This window comes from Drosophila erecta, unplaced genomic scaffold, assembly GCF_003286155.1.
Source record: "Drosophila erecta strain 14021-0224.00,06,07 unplaced genomic scaffold, DereRS2 tig00000126-arrow-pilon, whole genome shotgun sequence".
Lineage (NCBI taxonomy): Eukaryota > Metazoa > Arthropoda > Insecta > Diptera > Drosophilidae > Drosophila > Drosophila erecta.
Window position 1 is genome coordinate 14,099,651 of NW_020825209.1, and position 16,836 is coordinate 14,116,486.

Here is a 16,836-nt window from a genome sequence, read left to right on the forward strand (position 1 = left end):
TATAAGTGCCACACTAAAAAGATAAGTTTTATCTCTAATAAGTTTTATCTCTAATAATGTTTATTCAAAAACTGTGGTTACTGTTGTGAAGAACCATGGAGGTGAAAAAATCTTGTTATTAGTTTGGCCCCCGAAATCATACCCGTATGCTTAAGACGGATCAGAAGGTAACTCTTAAGTGAGGATTATATCCACTGAAAAAGGACTTTCGCATGTCAGTGACTCGTGATTTGTGCAAAACTCGTGACTGCCAAGGGAACGCCAATTCCGCGATGTGTCATATCTAGCGCGAAATAAGCAACAGCAAAAACAGGCAAAAGCAAAGCAAGAGCATCAAGTGTAGTCAAATTCGCACAATTGGAGCTGAGCGCCAAGGACAAGTAGTCTCGTTTCTTGTGGAGATTGGCGCCCCATAGCGATTACAAAGTAGATCCTGCCGCACACACTCGCTATCCTTCGCATCGAGTGTGCGAGAGTGTGTGTGTGCGTGTTCCTACACCTATATAAGTGGGTGTTTGGCTCCGTTTGACTGTGTGCGCATCTCGACGAGAACGAAAGCCTCTCTTTTTCCTCGGTAAACAAAAACAAAACACTTGAATGTTAGGAGCAGTATTGGAACTGGGATAAGGATCATCGGGATTTTGGAGAGCACCAGCACTGGGAACACACAGAAGCAGAAGCAACATGTCCTCGTCGACGTCAGAGCGCAAGCGCTACCACAAGGACAACGCGCCCACGGATGACATCCTTACGCTGATCAACCTGGTGCGCCAAAATCCGGCCCTCTACAACTACAAACTGCAGCCAAACCAGAGACGCCGCTCAGATGTACTCAACGGATGGCAGGAGGTGGCCCAGCAGATAGGAAGTGAGTGCCAGTCATGGCGGGAACTTGTTGTCCTGCTCCTTAACCGACTATTAGGCTTCTTCCTGAATTACATTCGTTCAACAATTGGGAATTGGCTTTAAATACCAATTATGTTTGTAGGCTAGTATTCTGGCGCACGCTACTATAAACACAACTCATAATTTGATCCTTATATCCATTTAACCATAGCCCTCTACCACCTGTTACTACTCGTATTTCTTACCTACTATTTATAAACATTTTCATAAGTGTTCACAAATTCGATTTCTTTGAAATCCATCTCATAATTCCTCTACATCTCCCTTTTCAGACAAGTACACGGTGCAGGAGGTGCGGCGTAAGTGGAAGAACCTGCGGGACACATTCCACCAGTACCGTCTCCGCACGCCCAAGTACATTGAGGGCCGGCTGTCCAAGTGGCGCTACGCCAAGGAGCTGGACTTCCTGTCGACGGTGTACCAGCCCAAACTGAAATCGCACCGGAACACGCTGAGCAGCTATGAGACGAGTGGGGTTGGCGGCGGCAGTGGAGGCGTTGGAGGCGCCAATAGCACCAGTTTGCCGATCGGAGCGATGCTGCATTTGAAACAGCACGTGGACGATGACGACGACGAGGTGGTGGACGATGACGGGCAGTCGGATCATGATACCGCCACGCTTTCCTCGCATCACGGCGCCTCGCAGATCACGCTGGTCAGCGATGAGGCGGAGACCTTTATCCTCACCGCCTACGAGGAGGGCGTTTCGGATGACACTGTATCGCAGCACCACCATCACCATCATCATGGCCATCACCAGCAGCAGCATCACCACCAGCCGCACCACCACCACCACCATCATCATCAGTCGCAGCACGACGGCAGCATCTCCAGCATTGAGCTCTCCCAGATTGCCCACGACGACGATGTGGTCGATGATGTCGATGACGACGATGATGTGGTGGACCACGACGGTCAGATGGACATTGTGAAGCACGAACTGGACGAGGACGGCGCCACCGGCGCCGAGGTGGATTACGAGGAGGTGTGCCTGTACGAGGAGGCCAGCGGTGCCCACGTGGATTGCGAAATGGGTGTGGGTGACGCCGTAGACGGCGGTAGCGATGTTACCCACGGCAAGGGTTTCCACTACATCGATGCCCACGAATTTTGCATATCGGACATTGAGCCACAGACAGTTCGCACCAGCCAGCATCAGTTCACGACCAGCGGTGGAGCGGGCAATGCCTCGAATAGTGTCCTGGCCGGCGGGTCTGTGGTGTCCGATGGCAAGCTAAAGAATCTAACGCTGGTCACCACCACGTCTGCTGCGGCTGGGGGCGGTGGATCAACTAATCGTCATGATTCTTCGGTGTCAACGCAGCAGATTTCCCTGGTGGATGTAACCGAGGCGACCAGCACCAGTGTGACGATTTCCAGCACGCCGGCCATATCTCTGAATGCGGCCACCGTGACCACCACGCCAGCAGCAGCGCTGTGCAACACCACATCCTTCACATCCACGCCGACGGCCACGATCCTTCAGCTGCCCTCCCTGAGCTGCGGATCTGGCCAGCCATTGGCCGTTAGTGCGGCGGCCAGCAGTTCTAACAATCTCATCAAAGAGGAGGAGCTGCACCAGCAACAGCAGGTGGCCCAGGCTCTGGCCAAGCGTGATGAGCTTGATCTATTCTTCGACTTTCTTAAGAAGAAGATGCAGTGCTTCAGCAAGACACAGATCACGCACATTCAGATGGAGTTCCTCAACTGTGTCAGTCGGCAAGAGGCGGCCGAGCAGGATGGCAAGGATTAGGGACACCCGTTTTTAGATCTGTTTCCCAGAAACCAACCACCACGATCCCTGAGTAGTTGCTTAGTTTTTCCATGTATAGGATTAGGATTCGTACCGTTTACCAGTTTGCAAGTTCGTGGCTTCCGCGTTCTTAAATTAGCTTTATCCTCCACCCACGATATCCCGGATTCTTGTATCCTTCACCCCTCTGCACCAGCCATTCGAGTATACATATATATAACCCAGCGTTACAATCAATTGTAATTGGATATAAATGTAAAATAAAGCGATTCTCGAAAAGTATACAATTCGGAATTCTTGAAGTTGAGAATAGCTTGGTTGCAACAGAAAATCTATTCCTATTCCTAGAATTATCTTGGTTTAGCCCCGTTTTACAAACCTAACTAAAATTTTATACACTTGAAAACAAATAAGAAATTGGCATAAATTATAGGCTAAGAAGTTTTAAAGTGAATTAGATTATATACATTACAAATTGTTTGCATAATTTTAAACAAAATTAAGATAAGTACTTGCTTTAAAAAAAAATAGTATCTACTTTACAAAATCACGAATTATTTGAAAATAAATATATGAAGACACCTTGATGGCTTATAACCCTTGATATATTCGCTGGAATTTCAATAGGTCAGAGCTTTTATTTTATTAACATCGTTCTCCATAAATAACAAGACAATTTGCATATGTGATTTTTCGCTTTCCGCGTGGGATTTATTTGGCGCGGCAGTCGTCCGAGGTCCGAAGGCGGATGAAACAAACTTAAACGCAACACTTAGGCTAGTTAGGCTGAAGGTTAGCTCGTTAAATATACACATATGCACTCTCGCAGAGATCACGCTACCGGCGCAGTGATCCCCGTTTGATCCACCTCGCTGTGCAGCTGGGCAATGTGCTCCGAGTTGAAGTAGATGACAGTGATTGTGATGTCGTCGCGATACAGACGCACCACGTCCTTGGGCAGCGTCAAATAGTACGAGATCTTGGAGTGCTCGATCCCATAGTCGGTGGCGCCCAAAGCATGCCGGATGAGATGCGTGGCCGCGTTCTGATCCACGGGCTTACGGGTGAGACCAGCCCTACAATGCAATTAAATCGTAATCAATTAACAACAACTCTAAACAAACTTTAAGAAATACTGACTTCCTCTCGGCCAACTGATCGGAGATTTCCTGCAGCGTTGTGTCGCCTTCCGGCAGGCGCATCGGTTCGAGGATCTTTTTGGAGTTGATGTGCTCCCCCACCAAGCTGACCACCTCGCTGGGCGATAGGAAATCCCACAGGCCGTCGCTGGCGATGACTAGAAACTTGTCGTTGGGCCCCAATTCGTGTTGCTGTACATCGGGGCGGGCGGTTAGGTACGGTGGCGTGTAGTAATGCGGCGCCATTGCCTGCTCGCCAAACATCGGCAGCACCTTCTGCTGCATTATGTCCAGGGACCACTTGTAGCGAAAGTCCCCAAAGGCACGCAACGGCGCCAGCTGGCTTAGCAGCCTGCCATTTCGGATCACCGTCTCATGCTCCTCCTTGGGATGCTCGGCAAGAATGCGCTGCACCTCGGACATATTTTCTGTATTGTGCTCGATGTTGAGCTTCTTTGGCTGCCACTGCTGCGTCTGGGGATCTAGAACGCCCAACACGGCGCCACAATCACCCGTGCTGGCGACGTGCATCTGCAGTCCCTCGATGTGAACCAAACAGGCAACGGCTCCTGCAAAATAAACACATACATAGTTTAGGAATGGAGCCCATATAATAAGCCGGAAAGTATGAAACGGGTGGTAACTTTTATGTATATGAGTAAATGGATACATCACCCACCAGAAAGAGCCACGCTCATGGTGCGCACATCACTGCTGGCCAGAGCCTCCTGGGAAAGCCCAGCGTCCAGCTGGAGGAAGGCGTTGACCAGTTCACTGGACACATCCCGTTGCGGTGTCTCCTTCAATTCCTTGATGTACTTGAGGAAACTGGCCTCGTAAATGGGCTTGATCTCGCTGACGAAGTCCACGTTATCGTTGTGGCACTTGAGGAACGACTGGCTATCGGCACCCTGGTTCATCTGCTCCCGGAGCACCTGGCGCGGCAAAGTGGCCGCCGAAACGTAGCGAAGCAGTCGCTTGGACACCACTTGGCCACATGATGCGCCTGCATGGCCGTCGAAAATGCCACAAATGAAGCCGTTGCGGTGCAGCAAACTGGCCTCCGTGCGGGAATCCTCGCAGGGCGAGTTGGATCCCAGCTGATTTGTTTCATAGCTGCGGATGACTCCTTCCACGGGGAAGTTGTAAACGAACTCGTTCTCCCTTAGAACTAGGTTAACCTGCGAAAATAGTTGAAATTAACATAGGCTCATACTCTCAATGTGGGGATTACCACGGCTCCAATTTTAATAGTTATAAATCAGTTAATTCTAACTCGGTTCCTAAAAACTTCTTTCTTACACCGCTTGGTATGGACGGACTCGTGTGAAGTGCAATTGCTCAAATGAATTGATCAGGGCTTTATATACGATTGCAGTTGAAATATGAATATTGAAAATCGCGAGTGAGCTGCCACAGTTCATTTTGTTTACTTGGAAATCGTCTGAACGCTCTTAAAAGTAATTATTGAATGAACTTCTTTGAAGTAAGATAAAATGAACAAATTATAAAAGGAATAAAGAGATATAAAATATATATATTGTTTCTGAAAGTTATCTCCATAAGAAAAATCCTATATTTAGTTTTTTAATAAAATAAAGAGGTGCTATCGATTCAAGATCTTACATATTGATTACATCCAACCCTGAACTCTGGGAAAGTTGGTTGCTAGTTGGATTCTTATCCTAGGGGAACTAGATATAAGGAACTTGCCAAGGGTACCGGATCTTACATCGTATGGACTCAATTGAGGCAGTTGCGGCAGCAGGCGCAGTGCATTCAGGCTGAATTCCCGCACATTGGATCGCACGTAATTGGCGGCGTCGTTCAGCACGAACTTGAACATCTATATGGTGATTTCTATACGCTCTCGCCCCGCTGTGGCTATAATTAACGGTAATGATATTGGTTCCGTAACCGAATCGGGGGAGGAGCAGGCGTAGGAGATGGAGGAGAACGTGGTGGATTCCGTATCCCGGAGCCTCCGGCTTATTTACGGACTCCGGTTGCCGGCTGCTGACAAAGGGCTCGTATTTTCCGCTGTTGCTTTTGAGTGGCCGGCGGATTGTTTGTACATTTGTGTGCTGTGCGAAATACGAAGCGGACAATTTCCACGGAAAATAAACGTAAAAAGAAAATACAGTGCGTACTAGAGATGGGTTTCTCTCGGCACGTCACAACCTGGCACGAAAATAAACACGCACGTCTAAGGTTACATTTCAAAAACACTACAAAATCTTTTAGTTCAATTAAATTAAATTAAATGTATTGATTTTTTTTTTTTAGCAGAAAAAGTTAAAAATTTTATTTTATATGTTGTTATATTTTACCAGAAAATTATGTACCAACTACATTTGTAAGCATTCATCGTGTCACTTTGACCATCTCTATCGAACAGCTGTCAGCGTGACATGTGGGTGGCGGTGCCAGACTCGCTGCATTGCCTCTAACCGGTTATCGTTTTCAAGCCAAATCTAGCTGGATTTTGTGTATAGCTAAAAAATACAACTAGGCTGTCAAATAACTGACCTATTGATTTACAATTTTTCCCAAGGTATAAATCCCAATAAATAGATATTTAAAATAACTTGCAAGATAAAGGTTATGAATGATAAAGAAATAATTTCACCTTGACTACCTTTTAACCTATCGATAGCATTTGCAGGTCTGGCAACAATGCCATTATCACACACACGCGCACGCACACTAAGGCACTGGCTTGCATGAGAAAAAAACACAAAACAAAACAAAATTCAGAGGAATTTGAATTCTCGAATATTTATAATTTAACAACCACCAGCGACAGCCGGGAATAGCTCATTGCAAAGCCAGCAATCGCGTGGAGAACAAAAACCTTGGATTTGCAGAAGAACTGCTGAAAATAAGGACAAAAACGACCAATATAAGCGAATCAACGATTTGCGTTTCAAACCTTACAAAGGGAAGGCAGACTTTTTGCTGCGGATTCACTTCCAAAAGACAAATCCGTCAAACTCGCCTTCGCCATGGTGGAACCCATTTTCGAGTATCAATTTCGACTGATTTTAATCGGCGACAGCACCGTGGGCAAGAGTTCGCTGCTCAAATTCTTCACAGACGGCAAATTCGCTGAGGTGCGTATGTCCAGCGATTTCGACCACTGTACTTGGGCCTTTGGCCCACTGTGCGATCTCCGTGTGATGCAGTTAATGCGTTTATTACATAATTAAGTGATTGCAATGGGCAAGCAATGACAAAAAATAGACAAAGGGAGTGGACTTTAAAAAGATGCTGTCTTAGTCACCTTGTCAGTGTGTGTGTTTGTGTGTGCGCTGGTATGTCTGTGTGTGTGCTCGCCTGATAATACAGGCAATAAAAACAACACACAAGGCCGAAAAAGGACCAGGGATACTCAAAACACTGGGCGGGAAATTCAAAATATATGGAGATATCATGAGTTAAAGGTTTTCAAAAGTGTTCTCAGCAGCATTACAACTTTAAAGGAATTACTTTGTTCCAAGCATTAAACTAACAATAAACCACTTTTAAATTTTGCAGCTATCGGATCCCACAGTTGGCGTCGACTTCTTCGCCCGCCTCATCGAGATGAAGGACGGCACACAGATCAAGCTCCAGCTGTGGGACACCGCTGGCCAGGAGCGCTTCCGTTCGATCACCAAGTCCTACTACCGAAACTCGGTGGGCGTGCTGCTGGTCTACGACATATCGAATCATGCCAGCTTTGAGCACATACCGCTGTGGATGATGGAGGCACAGCGTCACATTGAGCCCCACCGCCCCGTTTTCGCATTGGTCGGCTGCAAACTGGACCTCATTAACGCGGGCGGACACCGTGAGGTGACTACGGAGGAGGCACAAAAGTTTGCCAAACAGCACGGTCTGCATTTTGTTGAGACATCGGCCCGATCTGGTGCCAATGTGGAGGAGGCCTTTCGCATGGTCACCCAGGAGGTGTACGCTCGCATTCGATCCGGCGAATACAAGGCGGAGGACGGATGGGATGGCATCAAGTCTGGTTTCTCGCGACCCAATAGTCTGGACTTTAATCTCGTCGTTGCAGAGCCGGAGAAGTCATCCTGTTGTTGATTCACCCCGACCTCTTCGTCTATTATTTTCAATACTGTTTGTGTACATTGATTTGTATCGTATTACCCACCACCCATCCTCTTCCCCCCCCAAAAAAAAAAACACTTTGTTGACTCTTTTATTCTTGTTTTATCGTCTTGTTTAGCTGACAAACCAAAACAGTTACGTATGTTTGTACAATGCGTTTTTTTTCGAATTACTTTTAGTTTCGCTCTTAAGTTAACATTTAGTTAGGTGACTCACGGTAATTAGTGGAAAATGAGTTTGAGTTTCTTTCCAAATTAAGTTTATTTCCCCCATTATTAATTATAACGAGTCACACGAGATCTACGTAGCCAAGATTCTGCGCTCCTAACTCAAACAACACATAACTCCACATACACAAATACGAAAGGAAAAACTATACATATACTTAAAACTTGAAATATAAACGTTTTTATTAATACGAACGGCATGCATTTGATTAATCAGGGGTTAGCTTGGGCTTTGTTTTTGTCTAATCTAATCGATTTGTAGATAATATTTTTTGTGTAAATCGTTGAAAGGGTGAATCCTAATTGTTTTTCCTACAGTTTTTATGCACAGTTGTTAGCTTTGTTTCATCACAGGGGTCTTGAAATAATTGTCAAAATAGTACTTTTGTGATAAATATCCGTTCGTAGCTGTGTATATAGAACGGCTTTTAAAATTTTGAATAAATGCCCATTTTACGATTGCGGCATTCTGACAAATCTGGCCTTTGCTTTTTCTATTTCATATTTTGCATAGTTTAGTTTAATTGGCGCGTATTTTTTCTAAATCAATCTAGATTTTGCTTGAATCTTCTATAAATATTGGAAAATACTGCGGTTTGGCAACCACGTGAACATCGCAGTGCAACAGGTAATTCCTTTAATCCTTCAATCATTTCTTACAAGTGTAAATTGAATAAGGTGTTAAGAAAATCGAAGGCTACGAAATTTGTAAGAAGTTGGAAAAATCTATTTCAAATCTGAACGCGCATGTCAGTGTTCCCAGGTGAACTTACTCGCAACTTTTTGTGGTATTTTCTTGGCCACAGAGCTGGCAACTTTTTCCTTCGGGGGGCTAAAGACTATCTCAACATCTGGTAACACTGGCCGAGACATAATAACCTCCGATATAGAAGTCCGATATCGAAACGTGTTGGCTTTGAAATTACATAGACTACATCGGGACATTCGAAATGGGCAACGTGCTAGCGGCTTCCTCCGGCGCCCCAGGCAGTGGCGCCTCAAATCTGGGCCTCGGCTTCCTGGAACCGGCTCCCGTGCCCTCTGATTCCGGCTCCCCGTCCGGATCCTCTTCGTCCGCCGTAGGCTCGGGCTCGCTTGCCGCCGCCAAAGGTGCTCCGCTGGAGAATCCCGGCACCGTCGAGGAGCTCCACAAAAAATGCAAAGGTATGTGCCCTTCAGTCAGAATACCTCAGTCAGTCCGGCCGAAAAAAAACGCCGCAATAAGACCTCCGCAACTCTGATGACATAACCTACAACATGCGAGAGCGAGATGGGGCATAAACGGGGGCAGGCAGCGCGCGGGGTGTTATTATATATTATATGTTATCAACGCACTTTTCATTCCTTGCCACAGACATCCAGGCCATCACGTTCGAGGGCGCCAAGATCATGCTGAACAAGGGCCTGAGCAACCACTTTCAGGTGTCGCACACCATCAACATGAGCAATGTGGTACCCAGTGGATATCGCTTCGGAGCCACCTATGTGGGCACCAAGCAGTACAGCCCCACGGAGGCCTTCCCCGTGCTCCTGGGCGACATCGATCCGTCGGGCAACCTCAACGCCAATGTTATCCATCAGTTCTCCGCCCGTCTGCGCTGCAAATTCGCCTCGCAGGTGAGTTCTGGCCGAGATTAGGCTGGGGCGATGCCATGGCCTCCACTTAATCCTACCCGTAGAGACACTCTAGCCCCTTACACTTAATTCTTGTGACCATTAAGCCATTTAGCCATCAATAGAGCTCAACATAACGAAGATAAGTGAGAAGCTAAGATTCTAATGCTGATTCTTGGTGTTTATCACCTAAGTTATATGCTTTGTCACGTACATCAAGTCCCAATGAGTTTATATAGCTTTTAGTTAGAATATTAGCCATACTAAAGACACCCTCTTCTACAATCCACAGATCCAGGACTCCAAGATGGTCGCCACACAACTGACGACCGACTATCGCGGTAGTGATTACACCGCCTCGCTGACGGTGGCCAATCCCAGTATATTCACCAACTCCGGCGTGGTCGTTGGCCAGTATCTGCAGTCAGTCACTCCAGCCCTCGCCCTGGGCGCCGAACTGGCCTACCAGTTCGGTCCAAATGTCCCCGGCCGTCAGATAGCTATTGTGTCCGCCGTGGGCCGCTATACGGCTGGAAACTCGGTGTGGTCGGGGACCCTGGGTCAGAGCGGTCTGCACGTGTGCTACTACCAGAAGGCCAGCGACCAGCTGCAGATTGGTGCCGAGGTGGAGACGAGCTTGCGCATGCAGGAGTCGGTTGCCACGCTTGCCTATCAGATCGATTTGCCCAAGGCGGATCTGGTCTTCAGAGGTTAGTGGGGTCAGCTTTTAATATTCAACTTAACAAGACCATCATTTTCTTAATTCTTCGAACCCTATAACTAATCGGCTTGTTCTTTTAGGCGGCATTGATTCCAACTGGCAAATCTTCGGAGTCTTGGAGAAGCGTTTGGCTCCATTGCCTTTCACACTGGCTCTGAGCGGACGCATGAACCACGTGAAGAACAACTTTAGACTCGGCTGCGGGCTGATGATCGGTTAAGCCGGATCTTTGGGCAGCCATATCCTACTTCAGCCTCAGACCCCAAGCACACACCCATCCATTGTAACTTTTTCACATCATCCGCTAACAACAACAAAAACAACAACACCACCAACAACAACAAGAACAACAACAAACAAAGAGATATATAAATCTGCTAACCAACGTTTTTTATGATGATCTGTCGCTTGTGTGTATAAAAATGCCTTGCATCCCAAAGGAGGCGGCCAGCAGGGATCTGGAATCCTATGGAATGGCTTTTATTCTTTAATCCATTATGTACCAGTGTGCCACTGTTTGTCGTCCGTTGCTAATCGACCAATTTTCCCCACTGACAGAGTCATAAACGCGGAGTTCAAAATACATGAATGAAAAATATTCCACAATTATACATTGCTTCACTCAATACACACACAAACACACACATCCAAAACAACAACAAGAAACTGTCACTGTACATTTTAAGTTGCTTCCTAAACGTACGCATTTATTTAGAACAACCAGCTATTTCCTCAATTAAATAGTTATAAAAAATGAAGCAAACAGATAAAACAAATAATAAATGCGTATGAAATGTATGTAACGAGCTATCAAATTCTTAACAAACTGCTTTAAGTTTATAATTTATAAATTTACAATTAGTTTTAATAACAAAAAACTTTGTTAAACCAACCTTAATTACCTTATGGCGTGGAGGAATTAGGCAGAATTCAAATAGAGTCGGCGCCGAAATGTTGTGAGGGGATATAAAACCAAACAAATCAAACTCCTTAAAAAATATAAAACCCAAACAATATGTTAAACATGTGAAATAATTAAATTACATTGTAATTTACCCGTTCCAAAACAAGAACCATAAAACCAACAAAAAAAAAAACCAGATGATAAAATAGGTTTTAGAAAAATAAACAATTTAAATAAATCTGTGCTGGTTTTATTCTCATTTAGGGTTTTTTTACGTTATATGCTATTATATCTATGAAAACAGATGGCCACGTCAAGTTGTCCAATGAGATAAGATAACAAGTCACAACCTAATGTGCTGCTAATGAGATAATTTGATTTTAAAGATAAGTACATAATTGATATATTTTTTTACTTTTCCTTCAATGTTTTACCAAAGACACTCGGATAATAAGATGCGGAACGGCCATACATTGGTTTTGCACTATGCTTGCACTTTTTTGGTGGCGGCAGTAATTGCATAAAAATCAAAAAATAGAATTCACTTGCTTGTGTGAGTGAAAACAGTAAACAAAAAAGTAATATATGTATTTTTTGGCACCCAGGGAACACCACGGGGAGGACATTACAATTGTAATGGGGTCGTATATTTATATGACCTTCGAGTCGACTTGAAATATTAAATGTTAAACATAAAATATTTCCATGTTCCCCAACTAAGCTAGTTTTGTAGATCTGATGGTGGCTTTAGTTTTCCAAAGTCCGATTCTATCGAGTAGTTTTTCTCATGTATGAAAAGCTCAGATGGAACTGTTAAATGCTAAAATTGCGAGGTTTTTAAAAATATCAAATTAGAATATAACAAAAACATTCAACAAAATAATATTTGCATTTCCAATACTGAAAATTGGTCATTTACATAAGTTTGCATTTTTTTAAACATATATTCTTGTAGCCCTATAATTACCATCTAGTTGTAGTGAAGACTGTAAGGTATGTCTTCTAATTTAGAGTCACAAAATATTTCCAGTAATCTATCTTACCGGTCGAGCAGTGAATGTAGTGTACATATGTGTAGTGTATGTACCGGTGTATGTATGTATGTTTGTAGTATGTATGTATGTATGTAGTATGTATGTATGTATGTATGTATGTATGTATGTATGTATGTATGTATGTATGTAGTGTATGTGTTACTTGCACAAAGTAGTAAAAATTGTCTTAATTAAAGCCTGAAGAATGTTTAACTTACTGTCGGAACACATAGTTATTGCCGCTTTTGATATTTGCTTAGGAAAAATATTTGCTTGTAGCCCTATAATTCCCAACTGGTTCTAGTGAGGACTGTAAGGCATGTCTTCAAATTTAGAGTCGCAGCAGTGAGTTCTAGTGTATGTGTAGTGTATGTACCGGTGTATGTATGTATGTATGCATGCATGTACCGCTGTATGTATGTAAGTATGCATGTATGTATGTTTGTTTGTATGTATGTATGTATGTATGTATGTATGTATGTATGTATGTATGTATGTATGTATGTATGTATGTATGTATGTATGTATGTATGTATGTATGTATGTATGTATGTATGTATGTATGTATGTATGTATGTATGTATGTATGTATGTATGTATGTATGTATGTATGTATGTATGTATGTATGTATGTATGTATCTATGTATGTATCTATGTATGTATGTATGTGTATTTATGCATGTGTGTATGTACGTATGTGTTACTTGCACAAAGTAGTAAAAATTGTCTTAATTAAAGCCTGAAGAATGTTTAACTTACTGTCGGAACACATAGTTATTGCCGCTTTTGATATTTGCTTAGGAAACATATTAGTGAAGACAGTAAGGCATGTCTTCTAATTTAGAGTCGCAAAATAGTTCAAGTAATCTCTCTTACCGGTCGAGCAGTGAACAAATACACTATGTTCTTAAGTGTGATTACTTGCAAGATCAAATTGGCATCCCTCTTGAACAAATAACCCGGCAAATGTTATTCATACAAGTGTTTGAAATGTTATAATATTTATTTTAAAATATTTATTCATAAAAAATATTTAAAATACAATATAAAATTATTGTAAAGAAATTGATTACCCTATATATTTCTTCGAAATTTCTAATGGATTTAATTTCTTTTTGGGTGAATCATAAACAAATGTAGCAATATTACTATGGAATGGAAATTTTTTGATATTTGTTGTGCCCTTTCAGGATTCTTCCAAAAACTTCACCATCTTTTTGCGTTGAATTTGCAGTAAAATGCGATCAGAGACATTGGCATCACATGCTGTTGACAAAATAACAGAAACAAGTACATTGTGTTGTCATTTTCCCATTTGCAGTGCAAAACTCAAAAAGTTGGCGAAAAACTGTGTAAATGCGCAGAGTTAGTGGCGACATTTTGACACCCATGAATTTTAAATATGTATACCTAAAAAAATAAGAAAAATGGAATTACTTAACAGGATTACCTAAATGTACCGGTGTTTTTTGATTAATTTGTTCATGTTAAAAATGATTGATTTCCGGTTACCAGGACAACCCATTGATACCCTATATTTATGACAACAACATACAAACTTTGTTCAATCAGCCATAGAAGCGATTTGGTTGTTGTTGTCGCTTTGCGAGTGCAGTAGTCGCAATATTGTTTAGATAAGAAAATGTTGCCACACTCACACTGACACACACACACACACACACACATGTGGTGCTTTTCCGCTTTTCCTGCTTGCCCCGCTGTCTATCAAAATGGTTTTTGCTATGCACATTTTCTTTTCGCCCGTCTCCTTCCTTTTTGCCAAATGCAATTTGAAATTTGGCAAAAAGCGGCCGCTTTAGCAGAGTTTTTCCCCGTGCTCCCCTGCCCCATTACTTTCCCCTCCCTTCCCTTCTCCATCCCACCAGCAATGCCAACCCTTTGCCTTTTCCTGGCCATGCCATTTGTACGATAAGCAGGACAGCGACTTTCATATTTTGTGAAATTTTCTGTGTTTTCCTTTTCCCCAGAGAAGCTGCCATGTCGGGCTGTACACATAGGAAAAGTGCATCAAAGTTTGTTTTTAAGTGCTGGCAAAGTGAACGATAAGCTTCCTAAGCATTTTTGTATATTTTGAATACATATTTTCATGGAACATAGAATGCGATTTACCAACGCGAATTCTTCAGGCATTTTATTGACGGCTGTAATGTTGCTTTAATTTCTTGCAGTGCTCGCGTTGTGTAAGCCGCGAAAGCTGTTTTCCAATTCAATTGTCGCAAGCCGCAGGCTCCACTCATGGCCAAGACAAAGGAATTCCGTGTCAAAAGAAGAGCAGTTCGCCGGCCAAGTGGCCAAGTGTCCAAGTGGCCAAGTGGCGAAGCCGGCAGAAACTCATTAACATATAAAGTAGCCGAGCGAATTGTGCAGACAAATCTGGTAACTAATTACGCAACAGACGACGTCCAGCGCCGCAGCGCCACCACCAAATCCCGACATGGCTCATAAGGCCGGACCTCGAGAGCAGGACTTTAGCCAAGTGCTGGCCAAACTGCACTGCTGAAGTGTTTATTCGCCTTTGCTCTAGCTGCTAAAAAGTGGAGCTTAGCGCGCAATTAGCAGCTCATCCCCCAGCTCATTTTCCAGGCTTAAGACTGGCGGGGGTGAGAGTTTAAAGTTAAAACAAGACGGCATCATTAACTACTTCTTAAATGCAAGTAGCCAGTAACCTTAAAGTGGTTGCAGCACCAGCATGCGTTACCCAAGCAGATTTCTCCGTAGTGAAGCAATATAAATTCCTTGAAGGCGAACGCTCATTTCAACCACATTTGAACGGAAATGCAGTATGCATTGCATACTTTTCGGCTTGTATGGGGGAAGCCGGAAGTCCTTGATGCAAATGTAAGCCCTGTTGAGAGCCGGCAGCATTCTCGTCGGTTGTTTGCTTAAAACAAATTACGAGCAGAGTGAGAGAAATTAATGAACTTTAAGCCAGGCCAACAACAACAAGTAAGTGCGTGAGCAATTGTCTTTTGCCAGTAACTCAACTCCATTCGAGTGGGTGTGTTGTATGCTCGGCATATTTACGCCAACTTTAGTTATTTGAATTACGTGACTTCAGCAACAGTTCCACGACTGACTTGGCCCCCCTTTTGCCCCGCCCATGCACACGTGCATACAAAGCTTAAACTTTGTGCAATTTTTTAAGCACACACAGGGAGCAGCATGCGTACTACTTACTTTACTCAGCCGTACTATCTACGTCTGCTGATTACAAAGGCATGTTACAAAAATATTGGGAGCTGGCAAAGGGATTCGTTAGAGGTCCAATATTTAGACTTGTGCCTCAATAGACCAGCCTCTTCACTAATGACAGCCACGAAAATCTTGAGGGATCTCGAATCAATCAAAAAGCTGTCTTCAAAATAGGTTGGGATAGCCGAATCTCATAGAAATACTTACATAAATGGAGAGATTTTCATTACATTAAGATTATTAAAGGTAAATATACCCTTGTATCTTGTATCTTGTATAGTGTATTAAGCTTGTGGCTTTTACCATTGCACGTTTTTCACCTGCAGACTTTTCCTTCTGGCTGCTTCTAGTTGTTATTGCTATTTTCGGCTTTGAGTTTTTAGCCTTAAGCCAAATAAGTGTTTTAGCCGTCATGCAGGAGATAGAAGGCAGGACATGGGTGGGGCTTACAGGGGGGATTGGCCTGAGACATGGACTTTGGCGTCGACATAAACGTTGTTGCAAAAGCAGTTGTAGAAGAAGAAGAAGAAGGCGAAGAAGAAGAAGAGGAACCGGAAGTTGCCACGACAGCTGCAGGAAACTCTAACTCACTTACACAAACAGCCAAAGCGCGCACCTTTCACATATGTGTGTGCGGGTGTGTGCGTGTGTGGGTGTACATGGGGCGGGGTGTGTGTGGGTGTGTGCCTGGCCACGTTTGTGTCTGTGAATTGTTGAAAGTTAGCAATAGATTTTTAACGGAAGTTGCACATGTGCGCACGTGTTCTCCCAAAAATTTCTCGGCCCCTTCAGTGCCACGCCCCCTATATCTTCCAACGCCAACGACGCCCCGCCACCGCCCCTTTTTTTGGCCACACCACAGCAATTCATTCGTCTTCTCCAGAAAACCAAAAAATATGCGGCTTAACTCTTGGCACGTTGTAATTAAGGCTGCGTCCGTGTGTGCATGTGTGTGTGTGCAGCGGGCGGAAGGCTGTGGGCGTGGCACATCATCATCATTCAAGCGCAGCTAGATTAGACCAACCGATTATTGCCTACTACACTGAAATCAAAGGTGCGTAAATAGATCCAATGTAGTTGAAGTGCTATATTAATACATTACAATACCTTCAAATTATAATTGCTTGCTTTAAAAAGCCAAGAAAAATAGTTCATCTGCTTAAAATCTTAGAAATATTTTCGTTTCTTTCCGGTGCACCATGCCCACTCCC

The 16,836-nt window shown here is 43.7% G+C and overlaps 4 protein-coding genes across 5 annotated transcripts; 3 read left to right on the forward strand and 1 right to left on the reverse strand.

Annotated features, from left to right (window-relative positions):
- The first annotated feature begins 168 nt into the window (after positions 1 to 168).
- LOC6551630 (lateral signaling target protein 2 homolog) lies at positions 169 to 3,265 on the forward strand. The gene is made up of 2 exons (XM_001978524.3): positions 169 to 868; positions 1,179 to 3,265. Exons 1-2 carry the CDS (start codon positions 685 to 687, stop codon positions 2,657 to 2,659), a joined length of 1,665 nt encoding a protein of 554 aa, XP_001978560.1. The 5' UTR covers positions 169 to 684; the 3' UTR covers positions 2,660 to 3,265.
- Positions 3,266 to 3,341: 76 nt separating this feature from the next.
- Positions 3,342 to 6,211, reverse strand: LOC6551631 (pyruvate dehydrogenase [acetyl-transferring]-phosphatase 1, mitochondrial). The gene is made up of 5 exons (XM_001978525.3): positions 6,144 to 6,211; positions 5,531 to 5,979; positions 4,478 to 4,979; positions 3,800 to 4,367; positions 3,342 to 3,735 (listed from the first exon to the last, which is right to left on the reverse strand). The coding sequence occupies exons 2-5, from the start codon at positions 5,642 to 5,644 to the stop codon at positions 3,492 to 3,494; spliced, it is 1,428 nt and encodes a 475-aa protein (XP_001978561.1). The 5' UTR covers positions 5,645 to 5,979; positions 6,144 to 6,211; the 3' UTR covers positions 3,342 to 3,491.
- A 245-nt stretch (positions 6,212 to 6,456) lies between these two features.
- Positions 6,457 to 8,333, forward strand: LOC6551632 (ras-related protein Rab-39B). Of its 2 annotated transcripts, none has more exons than XM_001978526.3 (2): positions 6,457 to 6,911; positions 7,336 to 8,333. In XM_001978526.3, the coding sequence occupies exons 1-2, from the start codon at positions 6,804 to 6,806 to the stop codon at positions 7,882 to 7,884; spliced, it is 657 nt and encodes a 218-aa protein (XP_001978562.1). In that variant the 5' UTR covers positions 6,457 to 6,803; the 3' UTR covers positions 7,885 to 8,333. The 2 variants fall into 2 exon arrangements, with proteins under 2 accessions (XP_001978562.1, XP_026838264.1); XM_026982463.1 differs by lacking the exon at positions 6,457 to 6,911 and adding an exon at positions 6,918 to 7,112.
- A 613-nt stretch (positions 8,334 to 8,946) lies between these two features.
- LOC6551649 (mitochondrial import receptor subunit TOM40 homolog 1) lies at positions 8,947 to 11,615 on the forward strand. Its single transcript, XM_026982462.1, has 4 exons — positions 8,947 to 9,302; positions 9,493 to 9,755; positions 10,045 to 10,462; positions 10,554 to 11,615. The coding sequence occupies exons 1-4, from the start codon at positions 9,089 to 9,091 to the stop codon at positions 10,691 to 10,693; spliced, it is 1,035 nt and encodes a 344-aa protein (XP_026838263.1). The 5' UTR covers positions 8,947 to 9,088; the 3' UTR covers positions 10,694 to 11,615.
- Positions 11,616 to 16,836: the final 5,221 nt, after the last annotated feature.

Coding starts and splice junctions, on each gene's coding strand:
- LOC6551630 (XM_001978524.3), top strand. CDS start 685: ATGTCCTCGTCGACGTCAGAGCGCAAGCGCTACCACAAGGACAACGCG. Junction 869..1,178: donor GGTGGCCCAGCAGATAGGAA/GTGAGTGCCAGT, acceptor CTCCCTTTTCAG/ACAAGTACACGGTGCAGGAG.
- LOC6551631 (XM_001978525.3), bottom strand. CDS start 5,644: ATGTTCAAGTTCGTGCTGAACGACGCCGCCAATTACGTGCGATCCAAT. Junction 4,368..4,477: donor CATGAGCGTGGCTCTTTCTG/GTGGGTGATGTA, acceptor TTTATTTTGCAG/GAGCCGTTGCCTGTTTGGTT. Junction 3,736..3,799: donor GATCAGTTGGCCGAGAGGAA/GTCAGTATTTCT, acceptor ATTGCATTGTAG/GGCTGGTCTCACCCGTAAGC.
- LOC6551632 (XM_001978526.3), top strand. CDS start 6,804: ATGGTGGAACCCATTTTCGAGTATCAATTTCGACTGATTTTAATCGGC. Junction 6,912..7,335: donor CAGACGGCAAATTCGCTGAG/GTGCGTATGTCC, acceptor TAAATTTTGCAG/CTATCGGATCCCACAGTTGG.
- LOC6551649 (XM_026982462.1), top strand. CDS start 9,089: ATGGGCAACGTGCTAGCGGCTTCCTCCGGCGCCCCAGGCAGTGGCGCC. Junction 9,303..9,492: donor GCTCCACAAAAAATGCAAAG/GTATGTGCCCTT, acceptor TCCTTGCCACAG/ACATCCAGGCCATCACGTTC. Junction 9,756..10,044: donor GCTGCAAATTCGCCTCGCAG/GTGAGTTCTGGC, acceptor TACAATCCACAG/ATCCAGGACTCCAAGATGGT.